Raw genomic sequence first — 25957 nt, forward strand, 5'->3', positions numbered from 1 at the left:
GGAACATTTCGGCAGCCCCTTAACTCATTCTTGCACGCACACCATTCCGGACTTGTAGCACCAAGAATGGCCTTACTCAGGCAGACCGTGACACATGCTGCAGATTGGTTTTGAAAAAGAGGTAGACATGATCTAATGTAAAACTAAAATAACTTTAGCGAGAAATACAATAATTATGTTTTTACCTTATGTCAGAACTGAATACAGACTGCTGATCCTTTGGCCCATATTCAACCTTTTTTTTTAATGAAATAAGTGAAATTAAAGTGGTTTTAAGCGGAAATGCAGAATTGCACTGTGGTAGCCGCTGAAGATTGGAGGCCAACATGACATTAGGTGGTTTCGAAAATCAACCAGTTGAACTTTCAGAAGGCATTTTTCTTTCTTATGCTACAAAAATCAGTCAGTATGCAAAAATCCCACCGGAAAATAACCTACTCTTATCACTCTTCTTCTACCTGAAAGAATGGTGGATTGAATGGAGGCTGTACGTGCAGTGTGAAGGCAGGATATCGATATTTACAGAATTACAGTGACGAAAAATGTGGGATATATGGACTCGGATTTTGAATCCGAATCACCAAAAAAAAAAAATTTCAATCATGTAGGTCGACGACTGCGAATCTCCTCCTTAAGTAGTTGAGCCACACGGTCTACATCCTTGGGAGACCTTTTGTCACTTAATATGCTACAAAGTGAGCTTAATTCTTCAGAGCTTGCCTTCTTGAATAAACCTAGTAGTGTGTCGACTTCACCGGGCAGGCATTTGTTCTGAGGAGCCCCTGCATTATTTTGTTCCCCAGATGTTCTAAGAAAGTTGCCACCATTACCAGGGGTATGAGAATGTTGTAGGAACTGCACTTGAAGCCGAGAGTAAGGCCGAGAGTCCCAATACTCCATACAAACTCGATTGCGATCCATTGCCTCAACGGCCTGGTTTATGTTTAAACCATACGAGAAATGAGTTTTTACTTCAAATGTCAGAGTTAAGCATTTACCATGAAATCAAACCGTTAAGCCATTAAGAATAGTCAATACAAAAAGGGAGAGGGGAGAAACAGTTCAAATAAACTAGTTGACCAACATTTTTCATATCATAATGTAAAAACTAATTTACCTGCACAATTTCTGGTGAAGAAAAACCAAACATCTCAAAGCCATCAAGGCTGCCGGGAGGCTGCAATGGAGGGAGGTTGGTCCTTCCTAGTCTATGTTGTTTCGTTATCTCTTGATTCACTTTCTCCCTCACCATCTCCCAGCATCTGGCAGCTGAAACATGAACAAATACTTCACTGGGACAGTGCTCCACAGATACCTGAAACCAAATCAACATTTAAGGCCATGCATGCTTAAAGAACAATACATTTCAGGCCATTATTTGCCCATTTTGCTCTAACCAAAGATAAAATCAAAACTAAGTTGGAAAATAACTTTTGAAATAGAAGTTAAAATTCATCAGATGAAAAGATGACAGCAAGCACTCCAAATGGTATTTGTTTAGAAAGTTATACTATTATCTAAAACAATTAAGTCTGCTGGAGAACAAGAGGAGTGATTTGTTTCCTATAGATCAGATGGCAAGATTCAGTCAATTCTGCCTAACAATCAAATATCATTAAGATACATAGCATACATAAACTACTTTCTTGCTCTCTGTAAAGATCAACACAATGAACATCAGAGACAAATAATTCGGGAACGAAGATAAATCTGTCCGTGTCTACTATGAGTTCCCAAAATCATGAAGGCAGACGAGTAAGAACAACATTTTCAGGTAAGAGATAAAATGTAGTAAAAACATAACATTTTTTCAGGTAAGAGATAAAAATATCCAATTAATAAGATAGTGGTACAAAAACATAGTTGATACCATAAAATTTTCAATTACCATGAACAGAGGTCCATCCCTCTCTGCGTCCAAAATTTCTGAGACATAGTATGCCATATTTGTTGGATCTAAAACACTAATATACCTAACCCGGCTCTTAAATCCTGCATTCATTAGAATAACCAAGTAAATACATCTAGCTAGTATACTTAGCATATTGACATGCATCGGCCTTAGTAAACACCAATGCAACTAACCTTTTGGGAAAATGGCCTGGCTGTTACACCATAATTTCCCAGAGAGCACAACTCCAAATTCCAGAGGCTCAACATTACAGTTGATCCTACGCACTACCTTAGCAATGCGAGGACCTTTCTGCCGGACATTTCTGTCAACATTATTTTGAGAGCAAGACGGCCCACCAACATTAGTTCTTGTGTGGTCAACTAAATTTGCAGAGGCAATGGCTCCCACCTTCTCATGCTTATCCTTGTCAACTTTTTCACTTCCCCAAGGCAGCAGATGCTGAAGGCTGCTTTCACCAGTCAACAGATTATTCTTGTTATTATCCATCTCTATGGTATTAGAAGAATCCTGAACATTTCTACCAGATTCTGCAGTGGCAGATTCTAAATGGCAAAAATCATTCTGGCGACTAGATCCTAGCAATGTGATTCCATTTCCAGAATGCTCATCTTTCACTTCAGAATAATGAGATGAATGATTATTCCTTTGTACATCAGGGGAATTGGCATCCTTTTGATTCGTAAATGCAGCATCAGTTAGAGGGGTAGTTAAAATAGCCTCATTCTTGTAATTACATGTGCTTGCTTTTTCACCAGCAGCTGGTGCCACCCTCACTGAGGCTTCTGGATGCTCTTTCATAGAATGTTCTTTTGGTATTTCTGAAACTGGTTTCTCTGGTTCATCACCTTCATCATCACTAAGAAGAATAGTATTAACGACTGCTGGAGCTGAAGGCTTCTTCACTCCACTTGTCATGGAAGTTTGGCTTCCAGGCATGCTCAAGTTTAAAGCAGAAAGAACGGATTCCCCTTTCTTCAACTTAGAATTTGGATCTTTTGATGGTAAAGCAGCCTCTGATTGTTTATTTCTTTGTAGCAATAACATCTGAGCAGAAATTTGAGCTAATATCAAGGGTTTCTTTTTCGACATATCTTCTCCTGGTAATTCTCCGGAGGAAATGACTGATGGTTGAGGCACTTCTTTAGGTACTCCTTCCAATGTATGGGATAACCTACCACCTATATTGTCCTTGGTTACATATGAACTCAGGGCCAGCCCAAGATCTAGTCTTGCCCACCTATATATTGCACTTAGTTTTCCTTCCACTGCTTCAACAAGGATATTTAACTCATTTATATCATATCGAAATAGGAAAATTTTGGAACCTCTAGCACATGAGCAGAACTGCTTTGCATGTTTCAGGCATGCATATCTATCAGGGGAGCAATGACAACCTGCTGCAGAAAGGTGCAAATCAAAAAAACATATACTGCATTCTCGCTCACTGGTAGCATCAAAATTGCTCTCCATTTTAGCAATGTGAGAGGAACTGCAAAAATATTCCCTGCTTAGACGCTCTATCTCAACACGTTCCTGTGGGCAATAAAAATATATAAAGTGGGTCAAAATCAACCCAAGGTAATATAAGCATTGCTTATATGCTAAAAAGTTAATAAATATTACAAAACTGTGGTAAACATGAATTCTATTTCAGAATTTGCATTGAAATTAAATTAACTACTAGATACAGGTTATGTTATCAACAATATAGAAATGATTTGTGTATTTCTGCAATTGAATACTAGATCCAAAGCCAGGGATAAATTCATATGTATTTTCTACAAAATGAATTTTACATAAGCACACACAGCATAATAGGTCATGGGTCTAAATGGACGTATAAAATAAACATGGAAATATACATGCATGAATTTATCTACATGCATATATTTGCACATAAATATTTAGAGCTCGTAATAACAAGCTTCTTATCCTCAATTACTAGAGATTTGGGAACGATTCGCCAGAGATTGGACTATTCCAAAACCGCATAAAAAGTTTACCAAACATTAAATTTGAATTTGATGCAAAAATCTAGCTTAAGAATGAAATTTACACAGTTCAAATCTAGATCATGAACATTCTGAACTAAGCAAGAATTCATAAAGTCCCACACAATAAATCAGCCCAAAGACAAAAAATGGACATAACACTTACCTTGAGAGTTTTAGCTAAAATTCCATCTTTTCCACATACACCTTTCCACCTTAAGTTATCAGAAGTATGCTTCTTCAATAAACTGAGCTCCCAGTGGGCTTTGACTGCTTCCCTTGCTGCTCCAAGCAACAATTTATCATGTGAGATGGAAGTTTTCCTTCCCTGTTCACGGTATAGCTTAATAGCAATCTGTCCATGTGGTAACCAGTCAACAGGAGCTACATTTACTGCCTCCGCACAATTGAAACCACAGTTGAACCCTGCATGATATGCTCTAGGGAATGTCAGAACAAATTCTCCAGCATTCTGAACACATCGATAGACAGGTACCCCTTCAGATTTTAGTATCGAAGGGGACAGCTGAGTGACCTGCATGAAAGAAAGACGGTCAGAGCATATTTGGTATTATGCAGTGATATTACAGTAATTAAGCATACATGGGAGATAAGATCAACTATGGATTACGACTACAAATTTATTCTTCCGTAGCATGCAACAATGAACAGTTAATTAAAAACATCCACTACATTTGTAACATGATGTACAGACTTGTTATGCAGTAGTCTAATATGATAGTGAACCAGAAAAGCATCCTCACATCTCTCAGATATCCAAAGTAGAAAAGAGACTAGAGCCAGTTCAGGTCCACTCAGTTCGTATATTACCTAAAACTAGTTCAGGTTAAAAATCATTTTGCTAGTGGCTTGGAAAGGTCGCTTTGTGATCTTCTCTTAAACATTAAAAATTTTAATTAGGAATCATTAAAGAGTACCCCTTGAATTGTTGTGCCAGGTTCTGCTTAGAATTGATTTTACCAAGACAATAAATGATTGATCCAAGTAAAACATGCTATCTCAATAAAGAGCTATCAGGATTATCTCATAATTCAAGAAGCAAGAGTATACTGTGATAAATTTGGCTTCTTAGTAACAATTGGCATGCTCCAAAACAGTTAGATAAAGTCACCTAGGTATAATTACAAATATAAACACCAAATCATAGATCTTTTAACTCACCAGTTTGTGAAGCAGGTCAGGTTGTTCATCAAAAAGGTCAGGCAAATGCTTTTTCATAGCCTCCTCCAGTTTAGGAGCATCCTTTCCAGGAACGCCATACCAAATTTTCGGAGCACCCCAATGCATGAAATTCAAAGAGTATAGGTGGTGATCTTCAACATGCTAGTCCCATCCACATAAAACAAATGGAAAGAAAAGCAATCATAAGCATCCTCAGGTCATCCTAGTAATGGCCTTAAATGAGACTTCAAAAACTCATAAGTCCAAAAGAATCATTACTTGGTGAACACCTAAAAACATAAAACTACATCCACAAAATCTGCATGGTGCAATAGGTGGCCTAATATTTTGTTTCGGGTTTCTTCCATTATTTTGGTAACAAATTCATCCATGGTTTCACATCAGCGTCATCCAGAATCTGATCACTTTTCAGGCATACCAACCTTCTTAACAATTCTTATTATGCCAAATTACAGGCACATGATCTACGAGAGGACCTAATGGGGTATAAACTCACCCAAACAAAATAAATAGACATGAATTCATTTCTCACGAGCTAGGTTAATGCAAAATTATCAGAAAATACCAGAGCCAAGAGTTCGAATCACACAAGGGAGGTCTTACCCAACAGAAGGAGGAAAAGCACATTCCTACATACAACCAGGGAACCAGAACCCCAGAAATATCACTGCTTTCATAATTGAGAACGGATCCAGGTAGCCTGGGGAAGTTATTTAAGTTCCAACCAGAATTTATGTACTTCTCGTTGGAAGCAAGTCCAACTTGACTGGACTTCTTAGGAAACCCACTGCCAAAAACCCCAGTTTCCAGATCAGCCCCATATAAGACCTGAAAAGGAAAGGAGCATATGAGTTAGCAACCCCTCTTTGCAACCAGTTTAAATGAGAGAAAGAACAGCGCAGATAAAAAAAACCAGGAGCTTGATTGCTCTAGTTTGAGTGAAAAAAAAAACAGTTCTGCTGATGTGAGGTTTTAAATACTTTAACAGAATGAAATTATTGGAAATAACTATGAACTATTTCCTTTTGTCTACTTGAAACTTCATTGCCTTTGTCCATCAGATTCTCCTAGTGACATTTTCTAGAATCCCCAATGTGGAACTTCCCAGCCTTGAGAAACTCATCTCAGCTTTAAGAAAAGCTAAAAAAATAGTTTTGACAAACCCTTATTTGTTCCAAACATAGCCTCCTGGAGCAGGACTGTTACTTCAATAGCTCCAGCAGCCGGCACTAAGTAAATTAATCAACAGAAAGGAAAGGGGATATTTTTCCAAATTCACAAATCTTACCTCTATTTCCTCAGTTGCTTTCTCCACTATGCGCCAGTATTCACCCTCAATATTCTCAACTGAAGCTTCATGGAGATCAGGCAGAACGGACACTTTACCTTCCATATCTACATCATTTTCCTTCCTCCTAAAGTACTGAGCCTTGAAATCATCAGCATACTTCTGAAATTTATCCAGAGTAAACTCTGGACCGGGTTCAAACCCAAACCTCTCTACTTCACAAAATCCGGCATCGGCAGACCAGCTACTTCCACTATCAGAACTACAGTCTACAGCCATTCTCATGTATCTTCTCCTTTTCCTCCTCATACTGTTATTAACTTTTGACATTTTCCTCATTGAATTACGATTCTGAAGCTTGTCAACCCTCTGCACACGAGTAGCAAATCTAGCATTTTCCCATATATTCTTTTCTTTGAGAGGACATGGAGGTTTCCATGAAGATGGAGGAACAATGCGACAGATTCCATATTTTTCCGCTTTTGGTCGTATGCTAGCTATATAGTTCAAAGTATCTTCAAACTCCTGAAGAAACAATACAAAACCAGTTAAGATATTTAATTCTCTAATTCAGAACAGCAGATTTAACCAGTAACAACCATAGTGGGCAAATTATGATATTCAAACAACTCAAAGTTGTAAGGAACATTGAATACCTTTTCTGTCGGGTAGAACACAGGTGCATCCTCAACACCTGGCCTACATGCTTCCTCTGGATGCCATCTTGCAATCACCTGTTCCACCACTTAACATATCAATGAAATAATATTTGAAGACAACGGCTAACCAAAACAAAAACAGCATATCAATCGTACAATCCAGATTGTATAGTTTAGCTCCATCTTCAATTACCAGTCATTGTCACTTTAAGCTACATTAAAATACAAATTAGCCAAAACTTAACTATAAGCCATTTCCAAGTCATTCTTACATCTAGGATGTTGCTACTACAGATTGATTAATATAACCGTACGGTCAAAAAAACAAACAACAATAGAGCAGTGGTCCTGCCAGATGGCGAAACATGTAAAAGGTTAACAAAACTAGGAAAGAACAAAAGAAGTTGAAGAACTTACCTTTTGGCAATCATTACACTCTGGACATCCACGAATGACACCTTTAGGAAGATTATGTCTCAATCTTTGATTCTGCTCAAATGAATGGCATACATGAAACTACCAACATATAGAATTGCCATAAAGTGATAGCATACTATTTTGAATTTTTTTCAAAATCAGCATCCAGAACTTTTATAAAACAGTGTTTTCAAGAAAACAAAGAAAAGAAAACATGAGGTTCAACAAATAAGTTACAAGAAGAAACTAACTTGATCAAGCTTTTCACAATCAAGCTCGTCTTCTGGACTGTTATCGTATCTACCATAGTTTATCCAAGGTCTTCGCCTCACAGACCTTGTAATCTTTGTGCTTTCGCCATTGCCCAACTCAGTTTCCTTCTGGACAGGACTGGCAACAGAACTAATTGTGGTTGCGGAGGCTGAACAATACTTTACATTATCATTCTCATGTTTCACATTCTCTTGTGCCCCCCTTGTTAGAGTAAAAGATGCATATGACTCGAAACCTGGTGGAACTGGTGGAATATCATCGTTCTCTTCTTTAACACAAACTCTCATAAGTTCTGTCCCCATCAGTATTGCTACACAAGACAACAGGTGACAATTCAAACACTGCATCTGTATCTGGAATAGGAAATAGTTGAATACAAAACAGGCCTACCTTAATTAAGAATCAATTCAGCATCCCAACGTCCTAACCATAATTCTGAACTGCTGTAGAAAGCAACTTTATCTACACAGAAATAGAAAGCGGTTATTAAGAAAACAAATAGACAAACATAATCCAAAAGCTTCACTCCATTCCAAAATCAAACCATTATGTTCCTTAACTCAGCATATATCATGTAAACATGACATTAACTGTTACAATAAATCTCAGGTTTTCTCCAGAAAACCACAATTCAGTACTTCTAAGAAGATATGAGGATGCTATGAACACGGGATGACCATATTCCTGCATATTTGATACTGATAATTGCTAATAGAGAATGAAAGAGAAAGACCGAATAATATAAAATTCACGAGATTTATGCTTTGGTCTTATCCCTGGTATACATTTTCATTCTTGCTATACTTGTAAGGGTCAATGCTTAAGTATGTTGCTGGGCCTAACACTTAGAGGCATGGTAAATCATATTTCCTTTGACTCATGCGTAAGTCAATCCCCAAATCCTAGAATCATGCCATAGATAATAACTGAAATGAAGATACAATATAATTTTGTATCTACACCACCTGAAGTAATACAAAGAGCCATAAGATTCATTTGATAAAACTCCTACCCAATTATTAATATAGCCTAATTAGGTGAATCAACAAGACTAATGCCTTCTCATTTGTCATATAATCGATTAAAACCAGGGAAGTAATGATGCAGTCGAAATCTATGTGGTTTTTCTACCTTCAAAATCATGATCCTTCAAATATGTAACCTTGCAATCAAAATTTCTGAAAATAATATTTCTACATAACAGGAAAATAACACCATGCAGACCCTTCTTGGATCAGAAAATTTTTCATCAATAAAACTCATCAACTGTAGCCTTCAGAAATTCATATGCAAAGATAAGATTGAAAATCAAACTCATAAACAGATTTTCCAGTTTTCTTTTTAGATATATATATATAAAGAAAATCAAATCAGGAGACCTAAACAAAATTTATGCTAAAAAAATGTCCAGCTAAATCCATGATCGAGGTCCTGCATTACTTTCCCAATTGATTAAGCAGTCCTAAACCCTAAAAGAACACAAAAAAAATAATTTGATCGAGAAAATTTTCAGAACAAATAAAATAAAATACAGCTCATAAAATTCTAGTTTCCTATCTTATACTCATCATCAGACAAAAAGGAATTCAAGAAAATTTCCTAAAATAAATCTAAAAAATTAAATAAATTTTAAAAAAATGGAGCTTACATGATCCAAAAGATTTCTATAATTTGACTTCACTTAAGCAGCTGAAATAACTCCTTTTGACTAGACCAATTTTTCAGGGAGAAAAAATCACAAAAATTTTCTAAATTTAAAACCATAATAAAATTTTAGAAAAATATAAAGTGGAAACGAATTGAAAAGTTGAATCTGATTTTAAACGGATCTAAACCTAACCCTAACCGTAACACCAGAAGAAAAATCAAAATCAACAGAGGAAAAAAAAAGGTTACTATTTTCTTTTGATAAAATAAAAACCAATAATATATTTTTTTCTAAAATTTCTTGTTTTACAAGGGTACCCCACAAATCCAAATATGACCATCAAAACCCCTACCTTCAAAATATAATCTGAACGCTGAACAATTCCAAGGAAAAGAATGAAGATGATAAGGGTAAATATGGAAGATTAATTAATTCACCGCTTTAAGAAATAACAGATTTTCATAAATTGAAAATTCAATTTTTTAATAAAAAAAAAGGTTAAATTTCTATAGACCTAATAAATTTGTTTCAGTTTTTTGTTGTGTCTTTATGAAGCAATTGAAAGCATAAACGGTATTTAATTTATTGAGAGGGGTAATTTGGGGAAAATAGGAAGGAGAAGGTGAAGAGTTTTTTCATTAATGGATGAATAAAAAATTAAAAGAAAAAGGTAAATGAGAAAATTGAGGATAATTTTTTTGTAAATTTAATTTATTTATTTACCTGTGGGCTGTTTTCCTTTCCTGCGGACGCCGCATGGAACAAATGATAAAGCTTCTGCTTTCTTCTCACACTGGCATCAACTATAGTATGGACCGACTATTTCTATAAGGTCATTTATTTATTTATCACGTTTTAATTTTAAAAACGTTATTATTACTGAAACGTCAATTTCTAAATTTAACAAAAGGAAGTTTGTTGAATCTTATTTTAATTGGTATTTAATGCAGGAAGATATCGATTTAAGACGTTAAAATACATTATTCTCTTATTTATTAATTAGGAAAATGTTATAAGTGTTGTGTCAAAAAATACAAACGATCGAATTTATAATAAAATTATTCAACAAAATTAACAAAATAAAAATTTAATTGAAAATTATTTGAAATTCATTTTCTATTTATATTTTTTATTTGTCTCAAAATAACTTTAAATATATATTATTTGCTCCACACTCACAACCAGAGCTAATATATATTATCCTAATTCCAAATTTTAGTATATATAAGTATTAAAATAAACTATCATTATGGTAATACATTTATTATTTTCCAAAAAGAATGAAAGGTTAGTTGGATTAAGTTACAAGGGTTTTAACTTTTAAGTATATAGTAAAGATTTAAAATTATATAATATATTTTTAGATTAGCTTTTTCTTTAATTATTTTTTATGATACGATATGATTTAGTTATACATTAAATTCAAAAGGATAAGACAATAAAATGGTCCAGTTGAACAGACTTAACTTGTCGCAGTTGAATCACGAGTTGTAGAATTTCTAACTCAGCATTAGATTTGTCCAAGGATCAAATTATTTGTCATAATTTGAAATCTTTGCTTGATATTTAAAAATGTTATGAAAAAAAGAGATTAGAAAAACAAATATTGGATAAATAAATTAGACTCATTTAAAATATAGATCAAGTTTGGACTCTAACATTCAAGATCCGAATTTGATCCAAATTGATTCATTTTTTAATATTTTAATTTATTTTATTTTCATATATTATCTAATTTATATCATATAAAATTCAATTTGAAATAATATATAACATAATAATATAAACATAAATGAAATTTTATATAATTTATTAAATATTAAATTTAAAAAGCATAATTCTTTATAAAATTTTTAAAAATAATTAAGTTATTTGTTTACAAATGCAGTAGATTTAAACAAAAGTTAAATCCCCTATTTCAAGCTAAATTTGGCTTTGACAAACATTATGTGCACTGATATTTTATATAGGTCTGCTACTGGGGTGAAATTAAAATAATTTTTAGGGTTGAAATTAAATTGTAATTTTATAAGAGTAAAAATATAATTTCATCATATTAATATTAATAGCTTATATATTTATAATTTTAGATGATTAAATAAAAATTTTATATTTTTATAAGAGGTCGAAGTATAATTTTATTTTTTTAATTTAAAATTTAAAAAAATAAAAATCTAAATAAAAGATTTCGATTTGAGGGTGGCAAGGTTTCGCCCCTGGTGCGATACAAACCTAGCTTAACTTTGCTTATAAATATTTTAATATTATAATTATAAAAATTAAATCCGTAAATGCCAATGATACTTTTGCTAGATAATAATGTTAGAGGTATTGAAAATTTTGTAGTCTAAAATTTTGTGTGAATTTTCATATTTTATTAGTTAATTCGTATTGGTTTGATGATTAAGATGTTCATTATTTTAAGTATTGTCTAAATTTAAATCAGATTAGTCGTATTATTATTAAAGTTTTCTTTTCTTTTGTTGGAAATGTTGTAATTAATATATATAACACAATAATAATAATAACACGTAAGAATAAAAGCAAGAAAGACTTAATATTGGATTGTAACAATTAATTTTGGTCAAAAGGGTTAGCAAGAAGAAGAAAGTAACGTGTACGAAATTATAATGATTTGTAAATGGAAATTGGATATACCAAAAGTTAAAATAAATAAATAAAAAGGTCTTAGCCACTAAGAAAAAAACCCATAATATCTCTTCTCTTTAGCCAAGCCAGTTGGCAGATAACCTCTTAATAATCACCAATTTTATCAACAAAAATTATGTATATTCAATCAAACAATTCTATGTGAAGGCCCCCACCCCCCAAAGAATAGTAGCAAAGGCAATATAATATAAAAATAATTATTGATTTTAATTAGAGATGTTCATGAATCGAGGTTTATATAATGTATCTAGATCTATTTTTCAAGTTCAGATCTGTCTCGACTTAAAAATAGATTTATTTTTTGTTCAAGTCCGATTTAATTTAAAAAATAAATCCAGATTCAACTCGTCTTGCCCATATTTTATTTATTTTAGATTATTTTATTTAAAAATTTTAAAATATAACATTAAATGCACTAAAATGCTAAAATAAAACTTTTTAAATACATTAAAAATATTTATATTAAAAACATAAATATAATAAATATTTTATTATATTAAAATTTAAAAAATGTAATAAATATTTTATTATATTAAATATATTTTTGTTGGGTTAGTTAGTCGGTTAAGTTTTTTTAAATTTGGATAATGAGTTTAATTGTTGTTGAGTTAGTGATTTAATATAAATATAAATATATAATTATTATTTAACATATATAATTAATATAATTTTTTATAACATAATATATTTGGCTTTGGCTCGAGCTAAAATATCTTGAATTTTACTCAAGTCTATTTTTCGAGCATTGTATTTTTGTTTAAATCTTTTATATTTTAGACAAGTTTTTGGACCTAAATAAGTAACCCGACTCATGAGTAAATTTAGTTTTAATTCATGAGTTAAAATAATTTGCATATCTTAAAATAATAATAATAATTTGCATATTCTTTCTCACTTCCACGAAAATTTATGGTCTTCGATGACACATCATTAAACCTTAAAATCGATTTTAAAATCATATAACTCACATTAAATTATAAAAAAAAAGTATTTACTGTGTCTCAGAGTTTAATTCCTTAAATAAATACTTTTACAGTTTGAGGATAATGTTAGAAATTCATGGCTTATTTAACTGCTCTTGAAGCATGAAAGCTTAGGGTCCCTTTGGATTCTAACGCACTACAGTGCGTTGATAAATTTCTCCTTTATTTTCAATCGGATTTGCCCGGGATTGACCGACAGCTTTTGGAACATTTTGCTTCAAGATGTTGAGGAGCTTCTACCAGACCGGATGACCTTAAGTCGACTGGTGGTAAAAGCTCCACCATGAGACATTGGGAAGACAATAATACCCATACTTGGCTTGGCTGATGCAAAATACTCAGGCGTATGTATATAAACACACACATTTATAGAAGCAGTATATGAACGAACATTGATATTTTATACATGTTATGTTAGACATAATTGAGAAAACACCCTATATTTTAATCCAATCAACAGCAGTAAATACATAACCATTGATGTTTATAAACAAAGGAAAGAAATTGAAAAACCCAGTAGGGAAATCGTCAACATAGCTGATGAGCATTTTGAGTTTGCTGCCACCTTCAGAAACAAAACAAGAAAAAAAAAACGAACCTTGGTATGAGGCCAAAGTTGATCAGGAAACACATGCATTGTGCAACCTTCTTTACCCGATTCCCACTCCACAACATGGTGCTTGCTAAGACACCTGATCCAAAGCAAAACCAGAAACAATCCTACTGCCTCAATTTGAAGAAGCAACCGTAAATGGGAATGGGAAATGGGAATGGGAAATGGGAGGAGGGGAATCGATGGAAGAGGGGAAATGGGAATGGGAAATGGGAGGAGGGCACGGTGGAAGAGGGGAATCGATGGAAAAGGGAAGATGGGAATGGGGAAATTGCATTGTATTTGTGTATTTTAAAAATAAAAAAATATATGTAATGTATTTTAAAAATAAAGAAATATATGTAGTGTATTTTAAAAATAAAAAAATATATATGTAGTGTATTTTAAAAATAAAAAATATATGTAGTGTATTTTAAAAATAAAAAATATATTTAGTGTATTTTAAAAATAAAAAATATATGTACTGTATTTTAAAAATAAAAAATATATGTAGTGTATTTTAAAAATAAAAAATATATGTACTGTATTCGGTTTATTCGAATTACTTGAAGCATGAAGATCCAATATTTTTCTTGATTCGCATACTAATTTTGAACTTAAATCATGATAATAAAAAACTATGGGATTTGTGAAACAAATTAGGGAAACATTTCTTGTGAAGATATAGAACAACCCCAAATGTACAGAGAACTTGAACCAGTTGAATCAAAGACTCTAGTGTATTTTAAAAATAAAAATGGCCAATATTAAGAGATATTCCAAGTTATTCATTCGACAAGCAAGTTTTAATAGTTATTGCAACAATGGTTTTGCATAATTACATTCGAAGACATGCTTGGTCAAATGATGAGGATTTTTGAGAATTTGAGAATATACCGGACATACCAGTCTCTTCAAGCCAGTTTGACAGAGGTGAATCGAGTTCTTCTAACAGAGAAAGCGACCTTGAAATCACAATGTTAAGGGAAACCATTGCAACTAGTTTAATGAATCAATATTTGTAAACACATTTTGTATCATAACCTAATTTCTAGTAATAATGAAACTTGTTATGTCTTATGTTACTATATTTTTTTTATTAAAAATCATCCGTTTAGATACTTCAAAATTTGATCCAAGTATAATGTTATTATTTGTGAAAATAATATTTATCATTGTTATAAAAAATATTTAATTATAACTATAAAAATTAAAATAATTATCATTTTATCTAATAAAGAATTTAAATTAATTATATAATTCATTAAAATATTGGAAGATATATTTTAATATTTTATTAAATAAATTTGCATATTTTAATAATTTTAAAAAAGTAAAATAATTTAAATAACTTCTATTATATATCAATTCTAATATGAATAACTTCTATTATATATCAATTCTAATATGATGTCCTTAATAGTCATTTTTCATTATTACCTCACCGCTACAGCTGCGTTTGAATCCAAACACACACTCCACCATTGTTTCTAATCTCACCGCTACAGTACCCAATCTCACCGCTACAGTAACTAATCTCACCGTCACCGCTGTTTTTAACCTCACCGGAGGTAAACACACCGCCCAACCAAACTTGCCCTTAGACTGATATCAAGGTTAAATTTGGTTGTGGGTTGGATTATCTGTTCAAGCCCGAAATTCTATTCAAAAAGTGAGAGGATTTGGACAAAAATATAAACTTAAATAAAAAATAATGCTCGTTTTCCAAACAGGTCAGGCCCCAGGTAGGATTTTTTGGCTCGAATTAGTTGTTTCGCTATTGTTTTGTTGTTATTTTTTGGATATTGTATAACTTTTGTTTTATTATTCATTTTGCTACTATTTTAGAGTCATTTACTTTCCAATTTGCAACTATTTTAGTGTTATTTAATTATAAAGATTTTTTAAAATGTATTTTTAATTTGTTAGGAATCATTTGTCTTAATGTTTTTTGTGTTTTAATGTTTTCGAACATTGGAGATGATATTGTTGGGAGAGGCAACCACAAACTCCAAACATGAACCGTGAAACGAACATGAAGAATAACAAAAAAATATTTTTATATAAAAAATAATCTAAAATAAATTAATATGGATGAACCGAATTGGGCTCGAATTTAATATTTTTAATATGGAACGAGATTAGGCAGAATTTTAAGTTAATTTTTACATAAAAATGGATCTAAAATTTTAGATAGACTCGACCTGAACTCAACCAACCAGACACATGATCAAGTTTAAAGCAGGTATATATTGTTAGAAGTTAGGTTTAATCATTTAAACTACTACATATTAATATGGTAGTTGGAGTCTTGGAGAGCACCCCTTAGTTATTGCTTGTTGAAATCAAAATTACAGAATTTATTTAGGTAGCATTTGGAACTGAAATTAGAATTAGAATTTGAAATTTATAATTTTTAATAAAATTTCTAAAATTTAAGATTTTGAATTTATTCAAAATTGTTATTTATACAATTCAAATATAGATTTAAATTTCATCTAGTTTAAAGCTTTAAAACATTTTTAAGAAATATTATACATGTATATATATAAAACTTGAATTACTTCAAAAATAGATTTAAATTTAAATCACTTCAAAATATTTAAAAATATTTTAATTATAATAAAATAAACAATTTTGTAAAAAGAAAAATAAAAATATTTTGTTTTTACTTACAACTTTAGTAGCAGATACTATTTCATGTTTTACTATAAAATTATTTCACTTACAAAAATTTCTACTCAATAACACTTATGTCTTTTTATTTCAAGACACAATTAATTTTTAGGTAAATTAGTTCGTTGTTGTTATTTTGTCATTCAATTATGAAATGTTGTAAAATAGTCATTCAATTGTTAGTAATTTTATTTTTGTCCATCCGACTATGAAAAATTACAAAATATTTGCTCAATTATTCATTTTCGTCTTTTTAGTCACTCAACTATCTTGAATTTTTAGGTGCTTCTATTTTTACGTTAGCCAACCTGGTAACAAAAAAGACAATATTGAATTTTTAAAATATTAAAATTGTTATTCTTAACATATTTGGATAATAATACAAACTATAAAGATTTTAAAATTAAATATTTATATTATTTTGTTTTCAGTTTCGGTATTTTGAAATGTTACAAATTTATTAAAAAATTAAAAATTAATATAATATAATTTATTTAATACATACAATCAAATTATACATAACGTGAAATAAGACATTAATATAATTTATTTTCTTCAGATTTTCCTTTTTTTTCCTGAATTAATTAATGAGTTGTTGTTTGTATTAATAATTGGTTATTCCTAAAATTTAAATTTCAGAATTAAGAGACAAAACCGGTTTGAATTAATTAGTGAGTTGGTTGGTAAAGTTAAATTCTTAATTATCATAGGAGGACAGCCTAAAATTTCATCTGCCGGACCAATTTAATTGAATTTAATATCTTTTGTTCATTTTCTTAAAAAATTCATTTGTTTTAATTTAATAATTTAATTATGAAAATATAAATTTATTTATTATAAAAACAAATAAATAAACAAATTATTTTGTTTATGCATTATCATGTATAGAATAAGTGGATCTGAATAGCATGGAAATGCATCACATCACTGTTGGATGGCATAGAAAAAATGATCACATGGCATGAGTGGTTCATATCAGAAACCTTGACAGGAAAATCGGATTTTTCATTGACAGCAATCTCAGACGTGTGTTGCTGTTAAGATGGGTATTAATGATGAGTTTGGATGGACGGTGCGTTTATTTGCAGTTAGTGTAAAAACAGCGTTGGCGGTGAGATTAGATACTGTAGCGATACTGTAGCGTGAGATAAAAAAATAAATTAAACGTACCGCACCGTACCCAATCGCTCATTCAAACCCACCCTAATAGTGGCGTGAAAATCTGATATCCAAGCTTGGAGCATAGATAAACTTATTGAAAACATCATAGAAAGAAATCTATAGTTGTACATTGGTAGCAGGAGCAGATTTCAGTCCTGGACAATATCCATTACCTCGGCAAATTGATCAAAATTGACTTTAAAGAATAATGCGAAGAAACACTCAAATGGATTCAAGGGAAAACGAGAGAGAAATTAAAAGGTATGATTTTTGTAAATATGTATAGTTGAAGATGATGTTCATTGTTTTCGTTAATATATTATTGATAGGTTATGAGCAAACAATTTCTATACTAAAATAAACGATAAAATTTAAGGTTTTCACAATTCAAAATTAAGCAAATAAGGATAGCTGAGGTAATAAAAATACGACAATGAAAAACAAAAAAACACATGTAAATCCATTGTTGGTTGAATTTAAAAATTAACAAAAAATTATAAAATATTCTAAAATTCAAACAAAATAAAAAATCTAAATATTTGTAAAAACAATATAAAAATCCAAAAATAAAAATGAAGAATTATATAACATTCTAATAATATATAATTTATAAACCAGATAAAAAATTCCAAAATTTTCAAACGATCAAAACCTCCCTGTAAATGGTATATATCAATTATCAAATCTAAATTTTAATAAATTAAAAAAGTCTAAAAGTATTATTTTTATGAAATATCCGTCGAAGAAAACATTTTATATTGAATCATATTATTTTTCTTAGGAAATGAAAGTATTCGTTTGCAATATTCCTTTTTAATTTATGCTTTTTTTTCTTTGGCAGGGCAAAGCTCGAACAATAAATATGACTAACGCGATTTAAATTTAAATCACATCTAGAGCTGTAAACATTCTGACCATCAAGTCATCATATGATATTCTTTTTCAATTTAGGTTTTATTTAATTAATCGGAAAAGCATTTTTATATAATTTTAATATTTATTTTATAATATTGAAATTCCACCAATTATGGATGGACACGTATCTATGTTTCCTTAAAAGTTATATTTCCTTTTTAACCACATTAGATTTTACTAAAAAATAGTTGACGTCATTTTTAACTATCATTATTATTTTTAAGTACATTTTAACTTTACTCACTTTTGAATATTATATAGATTAAATTGTCACATTTGATTTGAAAGTGACTAAATCTACTCCAATATATATTTTCTAAAACCAGAATATTTATTGTCGGTAGTAATTGTTAATATTAGTTTTGATCCTGGATCGTATTACTCACTCAGATTCGAAAACTCATTCGAAAAGTGAGAGGATTTAAATAAAAGTATAGGCTTAAAAAATGTGTTTGGATAAAAAAATAATGCTCGTTTTCTAAATAAGTTGGGTCTTAGGTAGGATTTTTAGCTCAAGCTTGATCTGGCCTGGCTCGAATCAACTGTTTCGTTGTTGTTTTACTACCATTTCGCTATTATATTACTACTATTTTGTTGTTATTGTTTGGATATTATATAATTATTATTTTATTGTTAATATAAATACTTTTTTAATCTATTTTCAATTTGTTGGGAAATAATTATTTTAATATTTTTAGTAATGCAGATGAGTTGGGTTGGGCTTGAGTTTAGCATTTTTAATCTAGGTTGAGCTTGAACAAAATTTAAGTCTATTTTCAAGTCAAGTTAAACCCTGACCTAAAAAATAAGCCTAAAACTTTACATTGACTTAAATTGAACTCGGTCTGACCCAATTCATGATCAGGTCTAATTAATACCCACAAAACGGATGCTCTTCAAAGTAGTCTTATTTACTCACTTTTTAATAGTAATAGATTAAATTCCAGAAATATGAAAAAAGTTATTGTGGTGTACAATTAGAAAAAATTCAGTCCCTTTCTAGATAAATAAGATAATTTAATTTTTATATAATTTAAAAGTGAAAAAATAATAACAATTGAATATAAATAATGACTATTAATATTGATAAACTACAAGGTAAGAAGTAAATTAGTCTATCCGAAAATAAGCAAGGCAATTTAGGATCTATACGGTTTAAATTTGTTTTTTGAAGACGATCTGTGAGAATAGGGAGACACCCTGTGAATAGCATACACATGTAAGTCTACAATTGTCTATAACTAATTTTGTTTTGAAAATTTATACGATATTAAAAATTATAAAATGTCCTAACAATTCAAAAGTATATATAAAAATAAAAAAATATTTCCAATAAAATTTCAAAATTATATTTTAAAAAATATATAATATTTTATAAGTTTTTAAAAGTTATAAAATTTTAAAATCCAATTTTTTAAAAAATAAAAATCTCTAAAACATTTTCAAACGTTAAATTTTAATAATTTTAAAATTATAAAAAGAAAAGGAAAAAAGAAAATATAACAATAAACTGAAAGGATAATTCTAATTTTACTTATACTATTAAACTAAGCTTTATTTGATAAATATTTTTATATAATAAATATAATTCTTTTGAATAAAACTTGATAAATTTCAAGTGACAATTTATTATTTCTAAGATATAAACTTTTAAATCTACACTTCAAACACTTAGAAAATATTTTGAACAAATTTGAAACGGTTAACAATTTTTTCAAACATTTTAACAAGTGAAAATTGTTTCCAAGGTTTAAAAGTATCGCTAAGGTATTAATACCTTGAATCAAGTATTGATATTCATGCTTGGAATCGATACTAAAATGAACTTCGAAGTTCAAAAATATTGAGCAAAAAACAAAAGTATCGATACCTTTAACAAAGTATTGATACCTTTCCTTACTTGGTATCAATACTAATTTAAGCTTCGATGTTCAAGAAAATTAAGTAAAATTAAAAAGTACCAATACCCTAAAAGAAGTGTCGATACCTTAAAAAAATTATCAATACCTTATTTGGTATCAATACCATTTTGAGGTTTGAGGTTTTGAAAAATAAAAAAAAATTGCTCGAGTATCGATACCATCCCCAAGGTATTGATACCTTATAGTAAGTATCAATACACTCCCTATTTTATCGACATTATAGGCTTTAACGATCACTAAATTGAGGTACTAAATGCCCAAAGGATTGATACCCCTCCAAAGGTATCGATACCTTTTGTTGCAGAAGCTATTAATGCTTTAGTTTTACACCTCCAATGGCTCTATTCAATTCCTTAACAACTATAACAATTGGAAATCAATTAGGGGCTATAAATACCAGCTTCCAAAGCTTCTAAACAATAAGAGAGATTACAAAAGATCAAGAGCTATCAAGAAAGACAAAAAAAAAAACTCTTATACTAGTCTTTTGTGCTTTAATTATTCATCTTTTTCTTGTAAACACTTGTGAGCATTTATCGTATTTTTTAAGCTCAAATGTTTCTTATTGCGTGTATGCTTAACTTGCAAAAATTCTAATCTTGTAAGGATTGTTTCTTTGTTTGCTTATTTGCTTACTCTTTTAAGAGGGTTTAAGTTTTAAATTTTGGGTAGAAATCTTAAAGGAGTTGTAAGGTTAAACCTCGTTCTCAAAGGTTGATCAAATTAGTAAATTTGGGAAAATCCTTAGTGGTAGAAAGCTAAGGTAGTTGAATAAGCAATTGGGGTTGAACAAATCTAAATTATTTGTGTTCATTATTTCATTCTTTTATCCTTGCTTCTACAATTTTTTTAAGGAATAATTCACCCCCTTTTGGCTATTTCAATTGATCGATCGAGCTAATAATTGGTACAAGAGCTAGTTTCTAAAGATAGTTTAACAATTAAGAGAAGATCCTTGGAGAGCTCAAGCAATCATCAACATATTCTATAAATAATGACATCCACTTCCGGATAAGTTTTTTTATGGAGAATCTTAATCTATCTCAAAGCCTCCATATTTCAATGGAGCAAACTACTATTATTGAAAGACAATAATGATACTCTTCATTCAATCCAATGATCTTACGACTTGGGGTATCGTAATGGATGGTCCCTTCATTCCTCAAAAATAAGAAAGAGAGCTAATGGTTCCAAATAGTAAAAAAGAGTGGAACGAAGAAGATAGAAGGAATATTCAACTTAGTGCCAAGGCCATGCACACTCTATTTTGTGCACTTGGTCTGGAGGAGTATAGTAAGGTGTCATCTTGTTCTAATGCCAATAAGATTTGGGACAAGCTAGAGGTCACACATGAAGAAACAAGCCAATTAAAAAAGTCAAAAATTGGAATTCTCACCCTCAATTATGAAACCTTCAAGATGATGCTTGAGGAGGATATCAAAACGATATTTGATAGATTGGCAATCATCATTAATCGACTCAAGTCATATGGGAAGACATATCCCAGTGAAGAGGTGGTGAGAAAAATGCTTAGAAGCTTGCCAAAGTCTTGGAAATCTAAAGTGACCATCATCGAAGAAGTAAAGAATTTGGAGACACTCACTCTAGATAAGCTTATTTGTTCTTTGCTTATACATGAGATGAGGCTCAGCGAAAAGGTTAAAGAGGTGAAAGTTGAAAAGAAGAAGATAGGTGTTGCTCTCAAATCCACTAGAAACGAAGACAATGAATCAAGTGATGAAGTAGACGAGGATAAAGAAATGACCTTGTTTGCTAAGATATTTAAGAGATTCATGAAGTCAAACAAAGGAAGAATATTTCAAAGAAAAGAAGGATTGAAGCTTGAATCCAACAAGGAGAAAGATCTCATAATTTGTTACGGATGCAAAAAGTTGGGACATATCAAGTTCGATTGTCCCCAATGGAAGAAAAATGAGTTAAGCAAACAAAAACATAAGGCCAATGTTGCTATTTTGAGTAATGAAGATTCTTCTGATGATGAAGAACAATAAGTAGCCAACCTTTGCCTTATGGCCATTGAAGACTCTAAGGTAACTTCTAACTCATCTAGTTCAATTTCTTATTCATTTGATGAGTTACAAGATGCCTATGATGATTTAGGTTTAGAATTTAAAGGCATGGTTTCAAAACACAAGAAAAAAATTTCAAAATTGTGAGTTAAAGATGACTTACTTTCCAAAACCAATTATGAACTTGAGAAGAAAATAAAGGAAATGTAGAAAATTATTAATGAATTTGAGAAAAATAATTTTAACTTGCATAATTTACTTTCAAAAGTTCATGAGGATTAATAAAAGCAACCTGAGTTGCTTGAGAAGGAAAAAGCTTTATCTAACAAAGTTTCTCCAAAAAGATTTAAAAAATGAGAAAACTTAAAAACAAACTTTGTTAAATCAAGCTTTAATTTCTATAGGCATAGAGATCCCATAAGAATTTACAAGGTAAAACTTGTTAAGAGTGTATATAACACCTGTAGAAGCCCAAATTTGCCCGAGCCCAATTAAACCAAAAATAAATAAAACCAAAATAAGCTAAAGTCCAGTCCATTACAAGCCCAACTACCCAAACCCACATAACAAACCCTAGCCCAAAACCCATTTTCAAAAAAAAGAAAAAAACAGAAAACCCTAGTTCCCCCCATGTGCGCCGTACACTTCTACATCACCAACCCTACCACCACCGTTTGCCTTGTCCCATCGCCTCTGACTTCTCCGACCTGCAAACACGCAACCAAGGACAGAAGCAGACCGCAAACGGGGAAGGGGTTCATTGTCTTTTTTTTTCTTTTCGGCTATAAAGCCTATGATTGTAAAAACCAAAATGGGGGGATTTTTCTTTGATTTTTTTCTTTTCTTTCGGCAAAGGCCGAATACACTGTAAAAGGGGTTCCTTTTATTTGAATCTGGAGAAATAAAAGAAAATAAAGTTTCAAAGAGATTTTTTTTCTTGATTTCGATCTTCTTTTTATTATCTCTTTTATTTTTTAATTTTTTATAAACAGAAATAAAAGAAAGAAACATACCTGAATCGCCCGTAGCCCCGTCGTCGGAAGACCCTCCGCCGTCGTCAGAATCGGGTTCAGAGAGGAGGGTCTAATGCCCTTGGTCCCTCGGGTCGAAGACCCGGCCTTTGTGCGTCGAGAAACAGGGGCCGAGAGGCCCATTTCTTTCGCCGTCGGCCTTTGGCCACGATGGCGGCGCGTCGGAAGCCGGAGAGACCCTAATGGCCGGATTTGGGGATTTGAGAGAGAGGGCTTCAAAGCTCTCTGTTTTTTTTTAAAGAGGGGTTAAATCTGTTTTTTTCTAAGGTTTTTTAACATTTATACCAAGATTGAAACGGTGCCGTTTAGCCCCCATGACCCGCGCGCGACCCGACCCGCTCCAGGGGGGATCCGCGCGTTTTCATAAAATGGGTTATTTGCCCCTTTGGTCCCTCCTCAATATTAATTTGTTTTTATTTAGTCATTCTGCTTGTTTATTTATTTTTTAATTTGACCCCATTTTTTTACACCTGTTTCATTTTAGTCTTGCGTGGACTAAAGCGCATAAGGCTGGGAATAATTACCTAATCGGTCCCCCTCCTTCAGTGCGCATTGCAGACTGATCTTTCGCCTTTTTTTTATTTCGCCCCTGGAATTTTGTTTTGTTTTCAATTTAGTCCCATTATTATTATTAAACTAATCAGTTTTATTATTATTATTATTGCATTTATTATTATAATTATTATTTACCCATTTATACCGTGTTTTAGGTTTCGTTATATATTTTTTAGATTTTGTTATATATATGCATACTTATACATATACACACTTACATATTTCTAATTTTCATATATGTACATACTTACATTTTTATATACGTTATAACTTATATACATATACATACATATTTTTATAGTATGTGTGCATATATTTCTTTTTAGTTTATTTATATATATATACCTACCTAGATATACATTATTTATGCTCTATACTTTATATATGTATACACATATTTTTTACTTTTATGAACACATACGCATATTCATATATATATATATATATATATTTACTTATTTTCATATGATTTATATATATACCTTAATACTTTATCTCTTATTATTCATTTTGTTATTGTTGTTTTATTTATTTATTTATTTATTTATTTATTTATGTGTTCGTTATCATTCTAAGAAATGCTTTAGTTCTTTTATCTATTTATTATTTCATATATGCTTGATTTGTTTTTTATGTATTTTATTTCTTTTATTGTTGCTCATATTATTTATGCTCACATTATCATATCCATGATTGTCATGAATTAATGTGGCATTTATGCATGTATCCAATGTAACATTACATTGATTTTTACTCGAATTCATAAAAATATAAAATTTTGAAAATAAAGGTAATACTCGTATTTAGGATCTTCGAGAGGATTGAGCCCTAACGTATTGGGTTCTAATTTCTTTCGTTGAATCTAAGTAGTCGAGAATACTTTTTATTTTAAACTTGAACGAAAAGCTTATCCTCAGGAATTCAATACGACGTATTCTAACGCATTGAATATGACACGTTGTTTTCTCGAGATGAGAATTTTTCAAAAAAAAATAAAAGTAATATTCAATGTTTAGAATTTTGAGAAATTGTGCCCTAACGTATTGGGTTGTGATTTTTCTTACATGACTTAAACAATTGAATATCTTTTTAAATTTTATTGTGCGAGCTCTTAGATAAGCTCAATTTCGAAGAGGTGAAATATCGTGCCCTAACTCATTGGGTGTGACATTTTCTCATTTCGAAATGAGAGGATCTTAACGAGTATCTCGTTTCGTATAAGTTTTTAAAACAAAGGATCGTATTTTAAATCTCTTCAAAGTTTTCAATTTTTGACATTAAGACATTAACTAATCAACTAGGTACCAATTTTAGGCGTCACGAGGGTGCTAACCCTTCCTCGTGCGTAACCGACTCCCGAGCCTGTTTTTCTGAATTTCGTAGACCAAAATTGTTGTTTTAATAAAATTAAATCGTTTATTAAAAAAACAACCACTTTTCGAGGTGATCCAATCACACATCATTAAAAAAGGATGGGTGACGACTTCCGTTTTCGTTTTCATTTTTCAAAACCCAAGTTGACCCCGTTTTATCAAAAAAATGGTGTCAACAACATCCCTAACCCATTTCCGTCACCGGATTAGGGTTACGAAATATTACAACACATATCAAAACAATTTACATAATTAATCTATTCATTCATTAATTTAAATAACAACATTCGAATATGCATTTCATTCATAGGAAAATAACATTTACGGGCCTTAAAACGAGTTTATGGGGCCCTAAAAATACTTTGGAAACAATCAATGACAAATTTGAATCAAAACAGAAAATTTTGAAAAATTTTGGAAATAGTGGTCACACGGCCGTGTGAAAGAGGCCAACCTGTATAGCTACCCCACACACCCGTGTGCTCAGACCGTGTGAAAAATCTTGCACTTAAAATTAATAAGACACATACATACGGCCGTGTGGATAAACCCAAGCCGTGTGTACCTTAAAAAGCTTAAAAAACAAGGTATACTTTCATCCAAACTTAGGTACCAAGCCAAATCAAAATCAACCATTTCCAAACTTTAAAAACAC

At 31.0% G+C, this 25957-nt stretch overlaps 1 protein-coding gene across 4 annotated transcripts; it reads right to left on the reverse strand.

The window, feature by feature from the left end:
* Positions 1–340: 340 nt before the first annotated feature.
* On the reverse strand, positions 341–10203 carry LOC105804631 (putative lysine-specific demethylase JMJ16). Of its 4 annotated transcripts, none has more exons than XM_052623130.1 (13): positions 10118–10203; positions 8137–8208; positions 7725–8056; positions 7474–7545; positions 7054–7131; positions 6398–6922; positions 5713–5937; positions 5089–5250; positions 4073–4441; positions 2086–3448; positions 1889–1992; positions 1118–1315; positions 341–933 (listed from the first exon to the last, which is right to left on the reverse strand). In XM_052623130.1, exons 3-13 carry the CDS (start codon positions 8046–8048, stop codon positions 601–603), a joined length of 3753 nt encoding a protein of 1250 aa, XP_052479090.1. In that variant the 5' UTR covers positions 8049–8056; positions 8137–8208; positions 10118–10203; the 3' UTR covers positions 341–600. The 4 variants fall into 4 exon arrangements, with proteins under 4 accessions (XP_052479090.1, XP_052479091.1, XP_052479089.1 ...); XM_052623131.1 differs by lacking the exon at positions 10118–10203 and adding an exon at positions 9747–9893; XM_052623129.1 differs by lacking the exon at positions 10118–10203 and adding an exon at positions 9395–9728.
* Between the last annotated feature and the right edge of the window lie 15754 nt (positions 10204–25957).

This window comes from Gossypium raimondii, chromosome 11, assembly GCF_025698545.1.
Source record: "Gossypium raimondii isolate GPD5lz chromosome 11, ASM2569854v1, whole genome shotgun sequence".
NCBI classification, from domain to species: domain Eukaryota; kingdom Viridiplantae; phylum Streptophyta; class Magnoliopsida; order Malvales; family Malvaceae; genus Gossypium; species Gossypium raimondii.

Bases quoted from the DNA above. Each gene is read 5' to 3' on its own strand.
- LOC105804631 (XM_052623130.1), bottom strand. From the start codon at position 8,048: ATGGGGACAGAACTTATGAGAGTTTGTGTTAAAGAAGAGAACGATGAT. The intron at 7,132-7,473 runs GTAAGTTCTTCA...GTGGTGGAACAG, and splicing joins AGTGTAATGATTGCCAAAAG to GTGATTGCAAGATGGCATCC. The intron at 4,442-5,088 runs GTGAGTTAAAAG...TCTTTCATGCAG, and splicing joins CTGACCTGCTTCACAAACTG to GTCACTCAGCTGTCCCCTTC.